At 44.7% G+C, this 14,420-nt stretch overlaps 1 protein-coding gene across 1 annotated transcript; it reads left to right on the forward strand.

Moving 5' to 3' along the window:
- The first annotated feature begins 1,099 nt into the window (after positions 1–1,099).
- Positions 1,100–13,526, forward strand: ypel2b (yippee-like 2b). The gene is made up of 5 exons (XM_037083790.1): positions 1,100–1,294; positions 7,277–7,508; positions 8,196–8,239; positions 8,655–8,763; positions 13,391–13,526. Exons 2-5 carry the CDS (start codon positions 7,392–7,394, stop codon positions 13,478–13,480), a joined length of 360 nt encoding a protein of 119 aa, XP_036939685.1. The 5' UTR covers positions 1,100–1,294; positions 7,277–7,391; the 3' UTR covers positions 13,481–13,526.
- The last annotated feature ends 894 nt before the right edge of the window (positions 13,527–14,420 follow it).

Below are 14,420 nucleotides of genomic sequence, written 5' to 3' on the forward strand. Positions count from 1 at the left end.
GTACAATTTCACCTTGATAATGTTACTTTTGACCACTTTGGGACACAGATGATATTTACTAACGACCTGCAGACTGACAGAAGGGGGCGCAGTAGACTGGAAGGGTGTCAGAAGTTTTCCCTGTGGCAGAGAAGTTAATGATGCTGGACATGTTTTTGTTACATAAAAACACCCGTACAGATAGTTTCTACACTAGTTTATTGGAAAAACCAGTGGAGTGTTTCTGTCCTTCCCCTGTTTGATCCTATTTCATAAAAACGTCCACATAGTGCAGAATTCATTAAAAAAAATAAAGTAAAATTCCAGTGATCCTACTGGTTACACATTTCCGCCCTCGGCCAATAGGCTCAGTGTTGCTATGCCTTATCACTTAGCTGATTGGCTGACACGGCTGTCAATTATCCATCACGTCAACAGCTAGTGTGATTTTTTTTAAATTATTTTTTTTGCCAAAGATCGTCAACTTGGGCTTCAAGATAGTTCACGTCCACCGGAGTGTACGTTAACGACACAGATATAAAAACACCAGATCACAGCGTTTGAACTATCATGTTTACCGTGGACTTGTTGCCACTCGGTCATCTCATGTGAAGTAGCTGTTCTCTCGCCACGATTATCGAAGTTAGAAAGGTAATAAACGACCGCTGAAGTGTAGAAAAGTAGTGCGACAATGGTTTAGCTAGCTTCTCTGCTGCAGTTTATATTAACACCCACACCGCACAAGCTAAGTCTACATAAGAAAAACAATGTGCTGACAATCTAAATCTCAAAGCGTTTATTCATTTGATACAAGCAAATGCAACAAATGGCCAAAACATCCGTCACTAAACTCAACTCAACTGAGCATGCGCCACAGGGTGTTTGACCTACTATATTTACGTGTCATAACGATGCAAGTAAAAGACGTTTTAATCACGACACCCAACATCTGAAGGAAACTTAAATAAAGCAGACACCGGACAGAAGCCCCGCCGAGTCCTGTTCAGTAAAATAAACTGTCTTAACCCTGTTACGGTTTCTCTGCGTACGCGGAAGTGCGCAGGAGGGAATCCTCTCGCTCCGGCTGGCCGTTTCATCACTCTCTCCCGCTGCCTCTTCTAAACTCTGCTGGGCATCATTGCGCGTCAAAACATTGCGTCTCTGTAGGACTTGCCAGGTCCAGAGAGAAGAGAGGAAATTTGCCTGGGAAGGAATGCGAAAGGGGGTTTAGGATTGGCGCTGCCACGAGGAAAAGCGAGGAGGTGCGACATTTTCTAGGCTACGTGGAGATCCGTTTTTTTTCTTCCCTTCAAAGGTAAAAACGAGTTCCTCTGCGTTATTTTTCCACTGTGATGCATTTGTTGTCACGCACTGTTATTGTATTGCTCTCTGTAAAGCTTATTCCTGCGTCGAGGCACTCATGTATACAGCCCGTCCAGTACTTTTTAACAGAGGCAACTTTTAATACCAGACCAGAGGCACGCATGCTGTAATAAAACAATAATAAGACAAGTTTATGTGTTATATGTCACGTGTGTTACATGAAGTCTTCTTCATGTCTGGACTTGTGCCTCCTTCGTGGATGTGATGCTCAGCTCCACTCCGCAGTGGAGCCACAGTATCCAGCTCTTGTTATGAGGACACATGCTGTTTGTGGTGGCGGTCCCGCACGTATGCGCCATCATTCCCGTGCGCGCGCATGGCCATCGTGATGGTGCGCGTCAGCAGCGATCGATGCGGGATATCGTGTTATGCGCTGGTGTGATCATAAACTCTGAGGACAGTCACCTGATTGGGATCGAACCGTCAAAGTCACTGCAGATGTTAAAGCTTTCCAGTATGGGTGGCGCGTGTGCGCGCGCGCGAGTGCGTGTTTTCAGCATTGCTGAGCTGAGGCATCCCCGCCATCTGTGCTCCGTGTGGTGGCTGAAGTTCTGCCCCAGATGAGAAGTGCGCCACTGCCTGTGACCTGATTCATCTCAGTGATCACACACACACCTACTGTAAATCTCCAACCTGCACGTTTTTGTTTATTTATTGATGTCATGTCACTCTACCATCCCATGATAGTCAGTGACAGGTAGGCCAGCAGGTGGAAATGCTGCATTCCCCCCCCCCAAAAAAAACATCCACTAATGGAAGTCCACGTGAGTACATGCAAACAGTTAAAGAACAGACATTTATATCAAGTCACAACCTTTGCACTCCTCCAGATCCATTTCCATAGCAGAGTGTGCAAGCAGATGGTTATTGATCACGCGAAAGGGTCGATGCACAGGGATCGAAGATGGTGTTCAGGCCCTTGAAAGGTGATCCTTCACAGGCAGGACTTGTATACACAAACAAAAGTTGTGTACCGTGTGCTGTGCCTTCAGTTTCACAGGTCTGAGTCTCTTTGACACCTCACCCACTCTGTTTTTTTATAACACTTTTTATGACACATGCGGTGTCAAGCCACACACTGAAATGTGATAAAAGGTAGATGTGACTGTGAATAAGGAATCTTTGAATCTTTGAGCCACAATAAACAGGCAGGATGACGTGCACTTAAGGAGTTTTTCCTCCAGGCGTTTTTTATATATATATATATGTCAGGAAATACAGCACCTGAAAACAGGCTGCTGAGGACAACAGAGAGGCAGGCAGAAGAGAATTAGAAGTGAGTACGGATCAGGCATGGCAACAGTAACCAGACACACACACACACCTGGGATGCAGGAACATCGCTCAGTGAGATTTGATATGATGGGGGGGGAGGAGAGAGGAGTTTTTTTTTTTTCTTCTTCTAGTCAGTGATGTCATGCTGCTGTATGCTGCTGGCCTCGGTGTAAAGACTGAATGGAGAACAGCATGAAAGTACACAAAGTACAGAAATCCTGATGATGCAGCTCGTGGGCAGCGTGGCACACACAGCTCATCCAGCGCTGAAGGGACACACACACTTCTTCTTCTTCCTCCATCTTTCTTCCTCTGCTCATTTCACCAGCTCCCTGTCCCTGTCTGACTCCCATCCTCCACCCCTCCTTCGTCTTCCTCCTGCTCTCGATCATTGTCAGGAGCAGCATCAGCAGCGGCAGCATCAGTGCGTTACATAACAAAGGTTTTTTTGTTGGGATACAAGGGCCCTTTTGGCTGTGGAGACTCGTGGCACGTAGCCTTTTGTGACGACAGTCAGAAATGACCAGAATGGACAGCGCGGTGACCTTAAGCGACCCCTCAGCAGAACTGATGAACGGGCAGAGCGACAGCAGACAAAGTAAATACACAAGCAGGCTGAGAGGCGTAGCGACACAGAGAGAGAAGGAGCACACAGGCTGGCAGGCTGGAAGACATAACTGATAAAAGAGGGACAAACACCAAAGACAGTCTTCATCTTGATGTGTTGGTTGTGATAACAGCTCCTCGAGTCATCTGATCATTTACGCAGTTTGTTGTTCTGTCAGAGAGCAGGCCTTTTTTTCAGGACATGACTCTTTACGTCAGCCTTTTACAGCTTGTCAGCGTCCTCGTTCCCACAAACACCGATGCCCTGCAAAATGATGTCCACCCACCAAGTGTGTAAAATGTCAAACAGCTTCATAATCCAGCAACAGGTCATTATCATGTGTATAATGTGGGGGTTCTTGTCTTTACAGTAACCTATTTCCCTTTTTTTTAAAGGTTGTAATGAATTCCACTGCATCCAGCTGCAACTAACAGTTATTTTTATTATGAATTCATTTGCTGAGTCTCTTCTTGGTTGTTTGTCATCAGAAAAGGCAGACCTGCTGCTCATCACAAATGCCCAGAGTCTTAAAATGTCTTGTTTTTGTCCAACAAACAGTCAAAACCCCAAAGACATTTAGTGTATAATGCACATTTACATAACCGCATGATAAAAGGCACAAACACATGATTGATAATCAAAACATCAACTATAATACAATGTTTTTAATCACAAGAGTAAGAGAGGTTTCTGTTTTCATCCAGAGCTGCTGTTGTGATGGAGTGATTCTTTAGAGATAATACGCAGAGAGGGCTCCACATGGATTATATATGACCCGTGAGATGATATGCAACACGTGCAACACTATAATCCAGCACTGATGCTGAAGGTCTGTCCGCTAAGGTCACATTCGTGCCATGATGCACTTTGTATCAACATGCTGATAGAATAACAGCCTCTCACAGAGCGTAGAGTTTGAGTCTCGCCTGATAGACAGCTCTTGGTCCACACACCACATTAAATATTAGACTTTTAGCCAGAATGGGCCTTCTAGCAAATGAAGCTTAGAAGCAGAAGCTTACATTTAATGTAATTAAATTTGAAGCTTAAGTTTGGAGCTTACATTCCCAGATTACCTACAAGACTAATTACTGAGCTTTAATCAGGCAGCTTTGCTCAAATTCAAGAGATTTTCTTGGTTAATTGCTTAATTAACTGGTCTGTGAAATGTTCTAGTAATGCTTGTTGTGTCTAAAATTCATCTATGTTTTATTTACTTATTCATATTTTATCATATTCATCATCATTTAGGCTCCTGTCATTTAAAGGCCCGCCCCCTGAATACCCACTCTGCTCTGATTGGTCAGCTCTCACGTGCCTGAGCTAGCACTGCTAACAGTAGCAGAGCGGCTGTGCTAAAACAATTCTTAAGAGCCAAACTAGCCTGAGAATGATGCATTCAGGAGCGGTGTTTTCTGTGGGAGGGAGGAGATGCTTTCATTCTGAAGAAAAGGGAAAAAAAACAAAAAAGCATAATAAGTCTCCTTTAACGGACTAATTAATTAACCCACAGCTGCCAAATATAAAAGAATAAAGTTACCAACATCTGTAATAAATAAAACTACTAATAAAATATCTCAAAGGTTTGGATGCTACATCAACTTCTGCCTTGTCCTCAGTCCTGAAATGACCGAGAGGATGAAACACTTAGGGTCAGTGTGTGTGTGTGTGTCTGTGTGTGTGTGCGCGCATGTGTGTGTGTGTGTGTGTGCGTGCGTGTGTGTGTGCATTTCAGGGGTCAATTCAGACAACTGTACTGAGCGTGTCTTTGTGCCCCAATCCCACGCCGCTGGCACCGAGTCAGAGAAGAGAGAAAACAAGGGCACGTCTCACTGCCTTATTTATTTATATCCCGCGGTCCTGTCCCATCAGCCCTGGAGAACTTTATCAGCCTCCGTCCGAATCTAAAAACAATCGCAGTAAAGTAAAGAGGCCTCTCTCTCTGTCTTTCTCTCTCTCTGTCTCTCTCTTGTTTGTCCTGGACTCACAGAGGCCTCCTGCTCCCATTCAGTATTTTATTAGTTTTTCCAGATGGTTCAGTAAAGACAGGCAGGAAGGAGAGGAGACAGAATGGGACAGCATTATGTGAAGGTGATGAAACGACTCATAAAAACAAGTTAGTGAATCTCATAGAGTCATACTCCTGTGAAGATGAAGAAAATATAGATTTGATCTAGTCAGAAAGGTCATGTTTTAAATGAGAATAGGCCGGCGGACAATGAAACATCCTGATGTCATGAGGTCGTAGCGCTGGCGGGAATAAAACTGCATTACATTTGGTGAGAAGTTGTGTTTAGCGCCAGCTGAAAACCCAATTAAAGTTGCATGAAGTGATAAAAACACAGAGATTATGACTGCACCACAAGGTAGAGAGCAGAGGAGCAGGGGCCGCAAGCCATTTAGTTTCCCCTGTACAGTTAGTCAAAACACACCCCTGTCCTCCTGGCCCGGAGCCTTTGGGATGGCTTCCCGGGCCAGCTCACTAATCTTCTCAGTCACCAGGGCACACCAGCAAAAGTATTTTAAGGGCTCGGTCTATTTGGATATCATGGAGCGAGCAGAGCACGATCCTCACAGTTGTGCTAGGCTAAGCAGATTATCTCCCCAGCCTCATAGACTTAAACACAGAATGTGAGCTAGCTGTGCTGCCTGTGTGCTTCTGCACTACTGAGTGAGTGCCGGATGGTCCGGCCGCTCATTTAAGGGTGACAGCCTGCAACGGATGATTATTTTCAGTTTCATTTATCTCCCCTGTGTTTTGCAATTGGCTGATTGATTGAAAAGTGGCCATCAATTCAGATCTGAACGGTAGTTCATTTACAATGACGTGAAACAGAAGAAAGCGAAAATTCCTCCTATTTGAAAAGCTGGGACCAGGAAATGTGGCTCAAACAAGACTTGGAGTTTAAAGCCACGCTAGCAGCTCTGTGAGGCTGCACGCACATTGATCTTAACGCTAACATGCTGATATTTAGCAGGTATGATGTTGTCCATGTTCATCACATTAGCTTACTGTATTATCAAGCTAATATTTGGTTACTGGCATAGACAAGGGCCAGCTGAGGCAAATGGGAATGTCATGGCAAGCGACAACTAAATGATATGCATCCCTGTCAGTTTCGTTGGAATGAGCAGGGCTTAAACCAGAGGAGAGCAAACTGGAAGTTGTTCGAGAGGTTATTTATTAGCCTCAGAATTTAGCTTCAGATCAAAATGTTTGATAAAGGGAGGAAGAGAGCTATTACGAGAACATGTTTTTTAAATCAACTCATAAACAAAATACTTACATTGGGCATATATAGATGTGATGGTTGACGGTGGCATGAGATGAGAAAGTCAACGGATTACCAAGTCAGCAGGATTCATCCTTTGAGCATCATGAATGTCTCTGCCCGATAGTTGCAGAGATATTTAGTCTGAATTAAAGTAGAGGACTGACCAACAGACCAGTACTGTTACCTGCAGAGGCTGCTAACATAGCTAAGCGATACTTAAAGCTACATCATGTAGGATTTCTGGCAGAGGCTGAAAATGTAATTCCTAATTCAGTTTTCATTAGCGTGTAATCACCTGAAAGACATCTAAGAGTCGCAGTGTTTTTGATTTTCCAGCTTAATTTAGAATGAACCTTTTATATCTACAGAGGGAGCTGGTCCTCTTTAGCTGGAGTCAGCCATGTTGCACTGCCATGTTTCCACAGAAGCTCAGACTGGACAGAGCAAATTCCTTTTTTTCCCCTGCACGCTGGACCTTAGTAATTATCAAAATAGATCTCACCTCCTAAAGTAGAGTTTCTTCACTGTATTTGGCTTGAAACGGAAATGTGAAATGTCGTGACTCAGCCTCATTAACAATGCATGGCATCTTATAACCCCCTGGCTCTTTGAGGTTTTAAGAGTCTCACAGTTGCGAGCAGGTTGAGGAGCAGACTGTAATCCCATCAGCAATTATACACCTGTGGCTCAGTCTATGGAGGCAGCTGTTACACAGCCATGTAACCATTATCTCCTCTTCTGTCCTCCCTGCGCTCAGGTGTTCGCCTCCCAACCCACCGCCCACCACGGCCCTCACCTGTGTGTTGCGGTGCTTCCCTTGTGAGCCGACCTGGGCTGGCAGTCCCTTCTTGCACCGCCCGCCAACACCGCCCATGGTCAGAATGACGCGCTCCAAGACTTTTCAGGCGTACCTGCCGAGCTGCCACCGAACCTACAGCTGCATCCACTGCCGAGCTCACCTGGCCAACCACGACGAGCTCATCTCGAAGGTCAGCAGCGCTCTGAATATAGTCTCTTTTAATTAACAGCACAGTTAATGTTACACAATTAGAAGCATTAACAGCCAAGGACAAGAGTTCAAGACCAAAAAAGAAGGAGAGCGGATGAGGAATCATAAAAATAAACAGCAGGCTGGAAACATCTGTATGTCTTTGTCAGCCACTGCCACATTATTTCCTGTTTATGGATTATGTTATAAGCTGGTTAGTGAATTGGATTATGAATGCACTATCACTCTTTCCATGTGCGATTATGACAACACTCCTCACCTGCGTACAAAGGCCTTCTGTTGGTTGTAACACAGCGCACCTGCATAAATCTGTGTAATGTGTCCATTCAGTCACAGCTCTTGTGTTGCGAGAAAATGACTGCGTTGCTTGTCATGAGTACACCTATGCATTAGGGCTGTTACTGGGAGACTGTGCACCATTTTTAAACATGTACTAAACATTTCTCCACAGGTTTGAAAATAGGAGCTTCTTCTTCCAGTTAACATGTGGGCGTTTTTTTTTTTGTTTGTTTTTTTTTACGAGAAAGCCAAACCAGAGATCTCATTTGACTGCAGCGTTATGGCAATATAGCAGCATTCCTGTATAATTTAATAGAGTTGTGACGTCGCTTTAAAGGTTAGATTTTTGTTCCAGCTGTTTCATCTTTGTCTCATCTTGTCTCCGCAGTCGTTCCAGGGCAGCCAAGGCAGAGCCTACCTGTTCAACTCAGTGTGAGTACTCCTCTGAATTCACTCCAACCCGCTCGTTTGCAAGCGCAGCCTATGTTACATTGTGAGGAGAAACACTCCCGCGCGCCAGTTTTAGTCAGGCGACAAGTGATCCAACATGCTCGGGTTGATAATTCAGATTGCAGCACGCAGCAGTTGTTTTTGAAGCCCTGGTGTGTAGACGGAGCCAGCCTGTGCCTCAGCGAGTCGTCATTATCGGCCGAATTGAGTGTGAAAATTAGGAATCCATGCGCCGTGGCCTAGTGCCCCATCAGTATGCTCTGTGTGGGTGGGTGTGAGGTGGTGACTCACTCTGAGCACATCATACAGGACATGCAACTGAGCCACTCGGGCCACTTGCACAATACACATTTTTTAAACTTTTGTTTCTCTCTCTGCTCCCCCCCCAACCCCTCAGGGTGAACGTCGGGTGTGGCCCAGCAGAGGAGAGAGTTCTGCTCACAGGCCTGCACGCTGTAGCAGATATCTACTGTGAGAACTGCAAGACGACCCTGGGCTGGAAATACGTAAGTGTCCTTGGCTGATTTGATGCACGGCACCGATAACTGCACCCAAGGTTAGGGGATGATAAACTGGGAGGTTGTTATTATAGCGCGCACCCTAATTTTATTTGCGCCCTAATTACATTTGGACCGCCTCTTTTCTCAGGGTCGGCGCAGCGGTACCGGCTGTGGGCTGAATGAATTATGAGATAGATTTTTCCAAACAGACGGAGACAAGAAGGAGTCTTTGTTTATCTCGTGTGACTTGTGATGGGTTTTTCAGTGTTTTTTTAAGAAGTGAAAAACATCTGGATCAGCAGGAGGGCTTTCAGATTTGGAGACTTGCATACACACAGTCTATTCTTAGGGTTTTAACAGAAGGTGCCGACTGATGCTGCTCTTCATATGGCTGATTTCATTTCTTCTGTTTATTACCGTTATTTGTGTCGGTTGGTTTGTCTGCAGGATTAGACAGAAATTACTGAATGGATTTCCATGAAACAGACTTCTGTGTTGATCTGGATAACGGGACAGATGCAGAATTTTTTTTTCTCACTTTCTTTCAAGGTGCAATATGTAAGAATTGGCCACCTGTCAAATTCATACTCAAAACAGATAGCTGGTAGCATATGACCAGAGTTACTGCACACTGCTGCTGACTGGGGCTGCTGTTGATGAAATTTATGTCGTCTTATCAATCCAGCTGAGTAAGGAGATTCAGCGCACGTGAGGCCTTACGTTGAAGTATTCGATGGAGGAGAACATAGCGCAACAGTACGTGTAGGAACACAATGCAAAGCTGCCAGTTCTCAGTGCCACTCACCGGTCTGTGACCATTTAACCTGTGCTAACCTAAAGTCTCATCGCCAGGAGAATATGGAGTTTTGTCTATCACATGGAGCCAGTATGGCTCTTGTATGAGATATAGTCAAGGTTAATATACTGGAGGAACAGAATGCATTTTTGGTTGTCTGGGGTAGAGTACCTTATCTGTACAGCTGCCCCAAAACAATCTTCTACTGTGCAGAGGAACCCGTGATCCAGTTGGCCCTCAGGGCAACTCAACCTCCTGAGTATGACGACAAGTGTATGACTATGAACCTAAGACACTTAACATATGGAAGTTCATTTACAGCTGCCATTAGCTATCTAGCTCAGTCAGCCGTGCAGCTAGCAGTTCAAACTGGGTGCTCGGGGACCAGGGGAGTGTCAGTGTTTACACCCCTGGCACAGGAGTTCTGGACGGGGACGGGCCAGACTTTAGTACATATCTCTGCAACATCATGTGGATGTGAAAGGTCTTGATAGTCAAAAAGCCCAAAGTCTGCACCAACAAAAGCTCTTCTTGGCCACAAAAAAAACTGAAACGCAACATCAATAGTCTTGCCGTAATTCTGTGATTCCTAGAGACCACGCTACGTCACCATGTCACATATTTGAAAACAATATTCATGGTAGAAGTGAAGTTAACTAGCAGCTGAAAACACTACAGAGCTGATAGGAGAGCTGGTTAGCGGTGCTGGCTAAGGTGTGTGAGCCAACCAATCAGAACAGGCTGGGTATTCTGACTTAAAGAGACAGGAGCTTAAACAGAGCTTTTCCAGAGAGAGGGGGAATACAGACAGATGGACAGATTGAGAAGACTGATGTGTTTTTTAAGCATTAAAGCATGTAAACATATTCAAGTAGTGAACCAAAGTAAAATTATGAACTTCAAACGAGAACGATATGTCTCCTTTTAGATTACTAATTGATAGATAATTTTGGTGTTAATAATTGACTGAACTGAAAGTACAGTTGATGTGATTGTGATTGTAAAGGCTAACATCAGAATATACACACACACACACACACACACACACACACACACACACACACACACACAAATATATATAAACACTGGACAGAAGTCTCTGTAAAGCTGAGGTAAAGGGTGTCAAAATACACGTGCAGGTTCTGTTTAGTACATTAAGTATTTTAAGTTCCTCATCGGTGGAAATAAACAGGATCCACCCATTTGAGATGTCTTCATATATTTAATCAGAGTTGAGCATGTGCAGCTGCCACTGTTGAACCCAGTCAGCATGAAGGTGAGAGTGAACCCTATAGGGCACGTGACTGTATCCTTAGGGGGTTAACACACACAGTATCCTTGTTGTTTGACTTCTGAGAGGGCTCCACTGACCAGCGCTCTTTGCCTAACCTCTACCCGTTAACATTCACCTCCACGTGTCTAACCTTAAACCTGATTCTTTAACCTTCCAGCCTAAAAATAACTGTTTTTCCTTATGACGCCTGGTGAACACCTGGTGAACCAGCTTCAGAAGTCGATACTTTTCTGGGTAGTTTCTATTCCTGTCAGGAGCCCTGACAAGGCAGCGAGGTCACAAGCATACAAACGCCAGATAGGACTTAATGGAGGGCTGTCATTAATATCGTTTGCAGTGGTATTGGTTTTCTGCAGTCGTCAAAGTTCTATTGAGAGGTCTGACCTACTGCACTTCTAAACCGAGAAATCTGATAACGTGCCTCTGCAGCTTTGAACCAAAATAGCCAAAGACAAAACAAGGTACAGACGATCTGCAGCGAAACATGTTGTCTCAGCCTACTCCGTGACACTGTTTTTGTGAGAGGCTTACATTGACACAGTTGTTAATAGACTTGGACAGGAAACAGAAGTGCTTTTGTGTCAGTTTTCTCAGCTGGGAAGTGGAAGCAGTTTTTTAACGAGAGCTGTGTCAAAATGACTTTTTAAGCTTGGGTTTGCTGCTGTCAGTTAGCGGGGCCAGACATATCCAAATTTGGAGATATTACATGGGAACTGGAACAAACTGTGGTTGGATTAGCAAGCAGCGGCCACAGCAGCTGAACGTGATCATGTGACCACCATGAGAGACATCTGTTAATTAAAAACATACACACACTTAACACTCTCCTTTAAATCTTTTAGGTGAAATTACGGCTCTTATATCACCACAAACACAAATATTAAAGGAAGGGAAGTCAGCTTGTGGAAGAGTCAACAGCTACGCTAACAGCTCTGTGAGGCTGTACTTTGAGCTACATGCTAACATTTTTATCATGAAATGCTCTTAATGACAACAATAATGTAATCATCTGACACTAAGCAGGTATAATGTTTATTACATTCATTTTCTTAGGTTAGCGTGTAAGCGTGCTAGAATTTGCTCATTAGCACTAAACACTAAATTCAAAGGAAGCTATTCTACGTACAGTCAGGGCTCAGTATTAAGCCAAAAGGCAAAAAGATCAAATTTCAAGAAGTCACCATGTTTCTCTCTGGTTAATGTCCTACTTTTTTTTGCTGTGTGCAGACAAACTTGTGTTTAGTTCTAATATGCAAACTTTAGCATGCAAACACAATAAATTAAGATAGTGAACATACATAATTCACTATATTAGACCTATGTAAGCATTATTTAACTTTTTACCATAAAATATAAGTTTCCCAATACAGAGGCAAAACCCCTAAAAAATCAATTTAAAAACTTTCCAGGGAACCCCAGTATTATGTTGTCAACACGACTGTGGGATGGTGGGAATTATTAGAGTGAGACACATTAAAGGGCCTGACTGACAACTAGTGTGGGGATAACAAAGAGGGGGAATGGATTGCTCTCTGGTGCAGAGCGGTTCACCTCACTTTTAAATGTGTTACCTTTCTAGTCCAGATACATGTGTTGCTGCTTTTACGCAACTTTAACAAGTTCCGGATGAATTCTTGAATCGTTTTTGTCAATAAATATTTCATGTGTAGTACTGGCATCAACAGTAGTCAAAGTAAACATATACTCTGTACATGATTACAGAGATTATAGACGCTGCGTTGAACAGGTTTACCGGTGTGCCTTGAGATCTTGGCCCTGCCATTTGTTGTGCCTCGGGCACAAGAAAACAGTAATGATTTTATCCGATAAAACTTGTTTGGATGCTGTTTTGCACTGATTTAAATAAAGGTGTGCCTTGAGATTCTGGTTTGCCCTTTGGTTTGCCTTAGGAACAAAAACTTTGAAGTTGTTACAGTTTTTTATATAACTCTCTATAATGACCGCTGTTGCCGAATTATTATGTTTTTATGTATTTTAATGCATCTGACTTATTAATAGAACAAGACTGAGTGAGTATAATAGGTTTCTGTGTAGCTCAGGCTTTCTTTACTGGCATGTCTTGTGGATCCCATTCATGTATTCCAGGGGGATTTTGTCTTACCCAACTTACAGTAGAAATGTTAGCGTGTTACAGCCTGCATAAATAGAGCAGACTCTACATCTGTGTTCGCTCTTGTGAGGCTCAAACCTGTGGCCTGGTTTTTGCAGTTTAGTAGTAGTGAGAGACACATTTCTGCCAGTTTAGGGTACGACAGTCCAGTCCTGTCAGAGTTTGGGTTCTGCAGGGTCCTCTGCAGTGTTTGGTGGCTGACTGTTATATAACCAGCTTCCAGAGAGCCAGCAGCAGAGACAAGCCAGGATCAAGGCAAGGATTTTCATAGAAAAAACATAAGTGGGGGGCATGACGAGTTTTTATTCTTATTTTACTTGTGTCCTCTTTCTACTGTCACAGATTGTAATATTTGTCATGCAAATTAAAAGCTGTCTCCCTCTTCTCTCCTGTCCTCTGCCACACCCTCCAGGAACATGCCTTTGAGAGCAGTCAGAAGTATAAAGAGGGCAAGTTCATCATCGAGCTGGCCCACATGATCAAGGACAACGGCTGGGACTGAGGGATGAGCAGCCGGGACACGACCGCAGTGGAGGGGAGGGGGGCGGGGGTGCTGGATGACTAGGTGGATGGACAAATGGATGGATGGGAGGGAGGGAGGGAAGGAGGGAGGGAGGGGGGTCGTGTGGTGGGTGAGTGTGTGACTTTGGTTTGGCTGATTTACCATTAACCTCTGTAACTCTCTGCCCATCCCTCCCTACCACGCCTTTCGATGTACACACAAACGCACACACACACTCACGCACATCAAGGTCCCAGACATCCCAGCTTGACAGAGAGACAGACTAGGCAGGCTTGTACGCAGCTAGCAGGACTAGGTGACTGGCCAGCAAGAGAGGACGTCTCTTTTTTCTGGTACTTTATTAGAACATGACTTCATAGCTCTTAAAAGGGTGGCGGTGACATCTTCAATGTGTGAAGTACTCCACCTTGTCCAACAATCACATTAAAATGAGTTGTTAACAGGTCGTTCAATGGAAATGAAGCCAGAAGGAGGCCAGTTGGGCCTTCCTGGTGGGGCTCATTGGCCTTGGTCGAAGAGCTGACATGCATTCGCTCCATCTGAATGAGATGACCTAAGATGATTATAGCAAATCCAGCTGATCGGGGCCATGCCAGCTGGGCCAGTGATGAGGCCTGGCGCTGAGGCTTGGCACGGAGGCCCGAGCACATGGGCGTTGGGGTGTGTCGGAGGGGGTGGCACGGAGCAGGGTGGGGGGGCCGGTGGATTCAGGGATTGCCATCTACTGGGCCGCTCAGTCACCGTGGTAGATGGGGAGAGGAAGATCCTGATCCACTTACGCAGTGGCTTTGATGGCTTCTGGCTGGGATCCACTCCGTGTCTTGCCAGCGATGCAGCTCAGAGCGATGCGGGGTGGGCCAAGAGTGAAAGAGATACAGATGGGCAGCCACCAGCTTGTCCCAAAACCCTCGCAGGAATT

The sequence above is a fragment of the Acanthopagrus latus genome, chromosome 2 (genome assembly GCF_904848185.1).
Source record: "Acanthopagrus latus isolate v.2019 chromosome 2, fAcaLat1.1, whole genome shotgun sequence".
NCBI lineage: Eukaryota > Metazoa > Chordata > Actinopteri > Spariformes > Sparidae > Acanthopagrus > Acanthopagrus latus.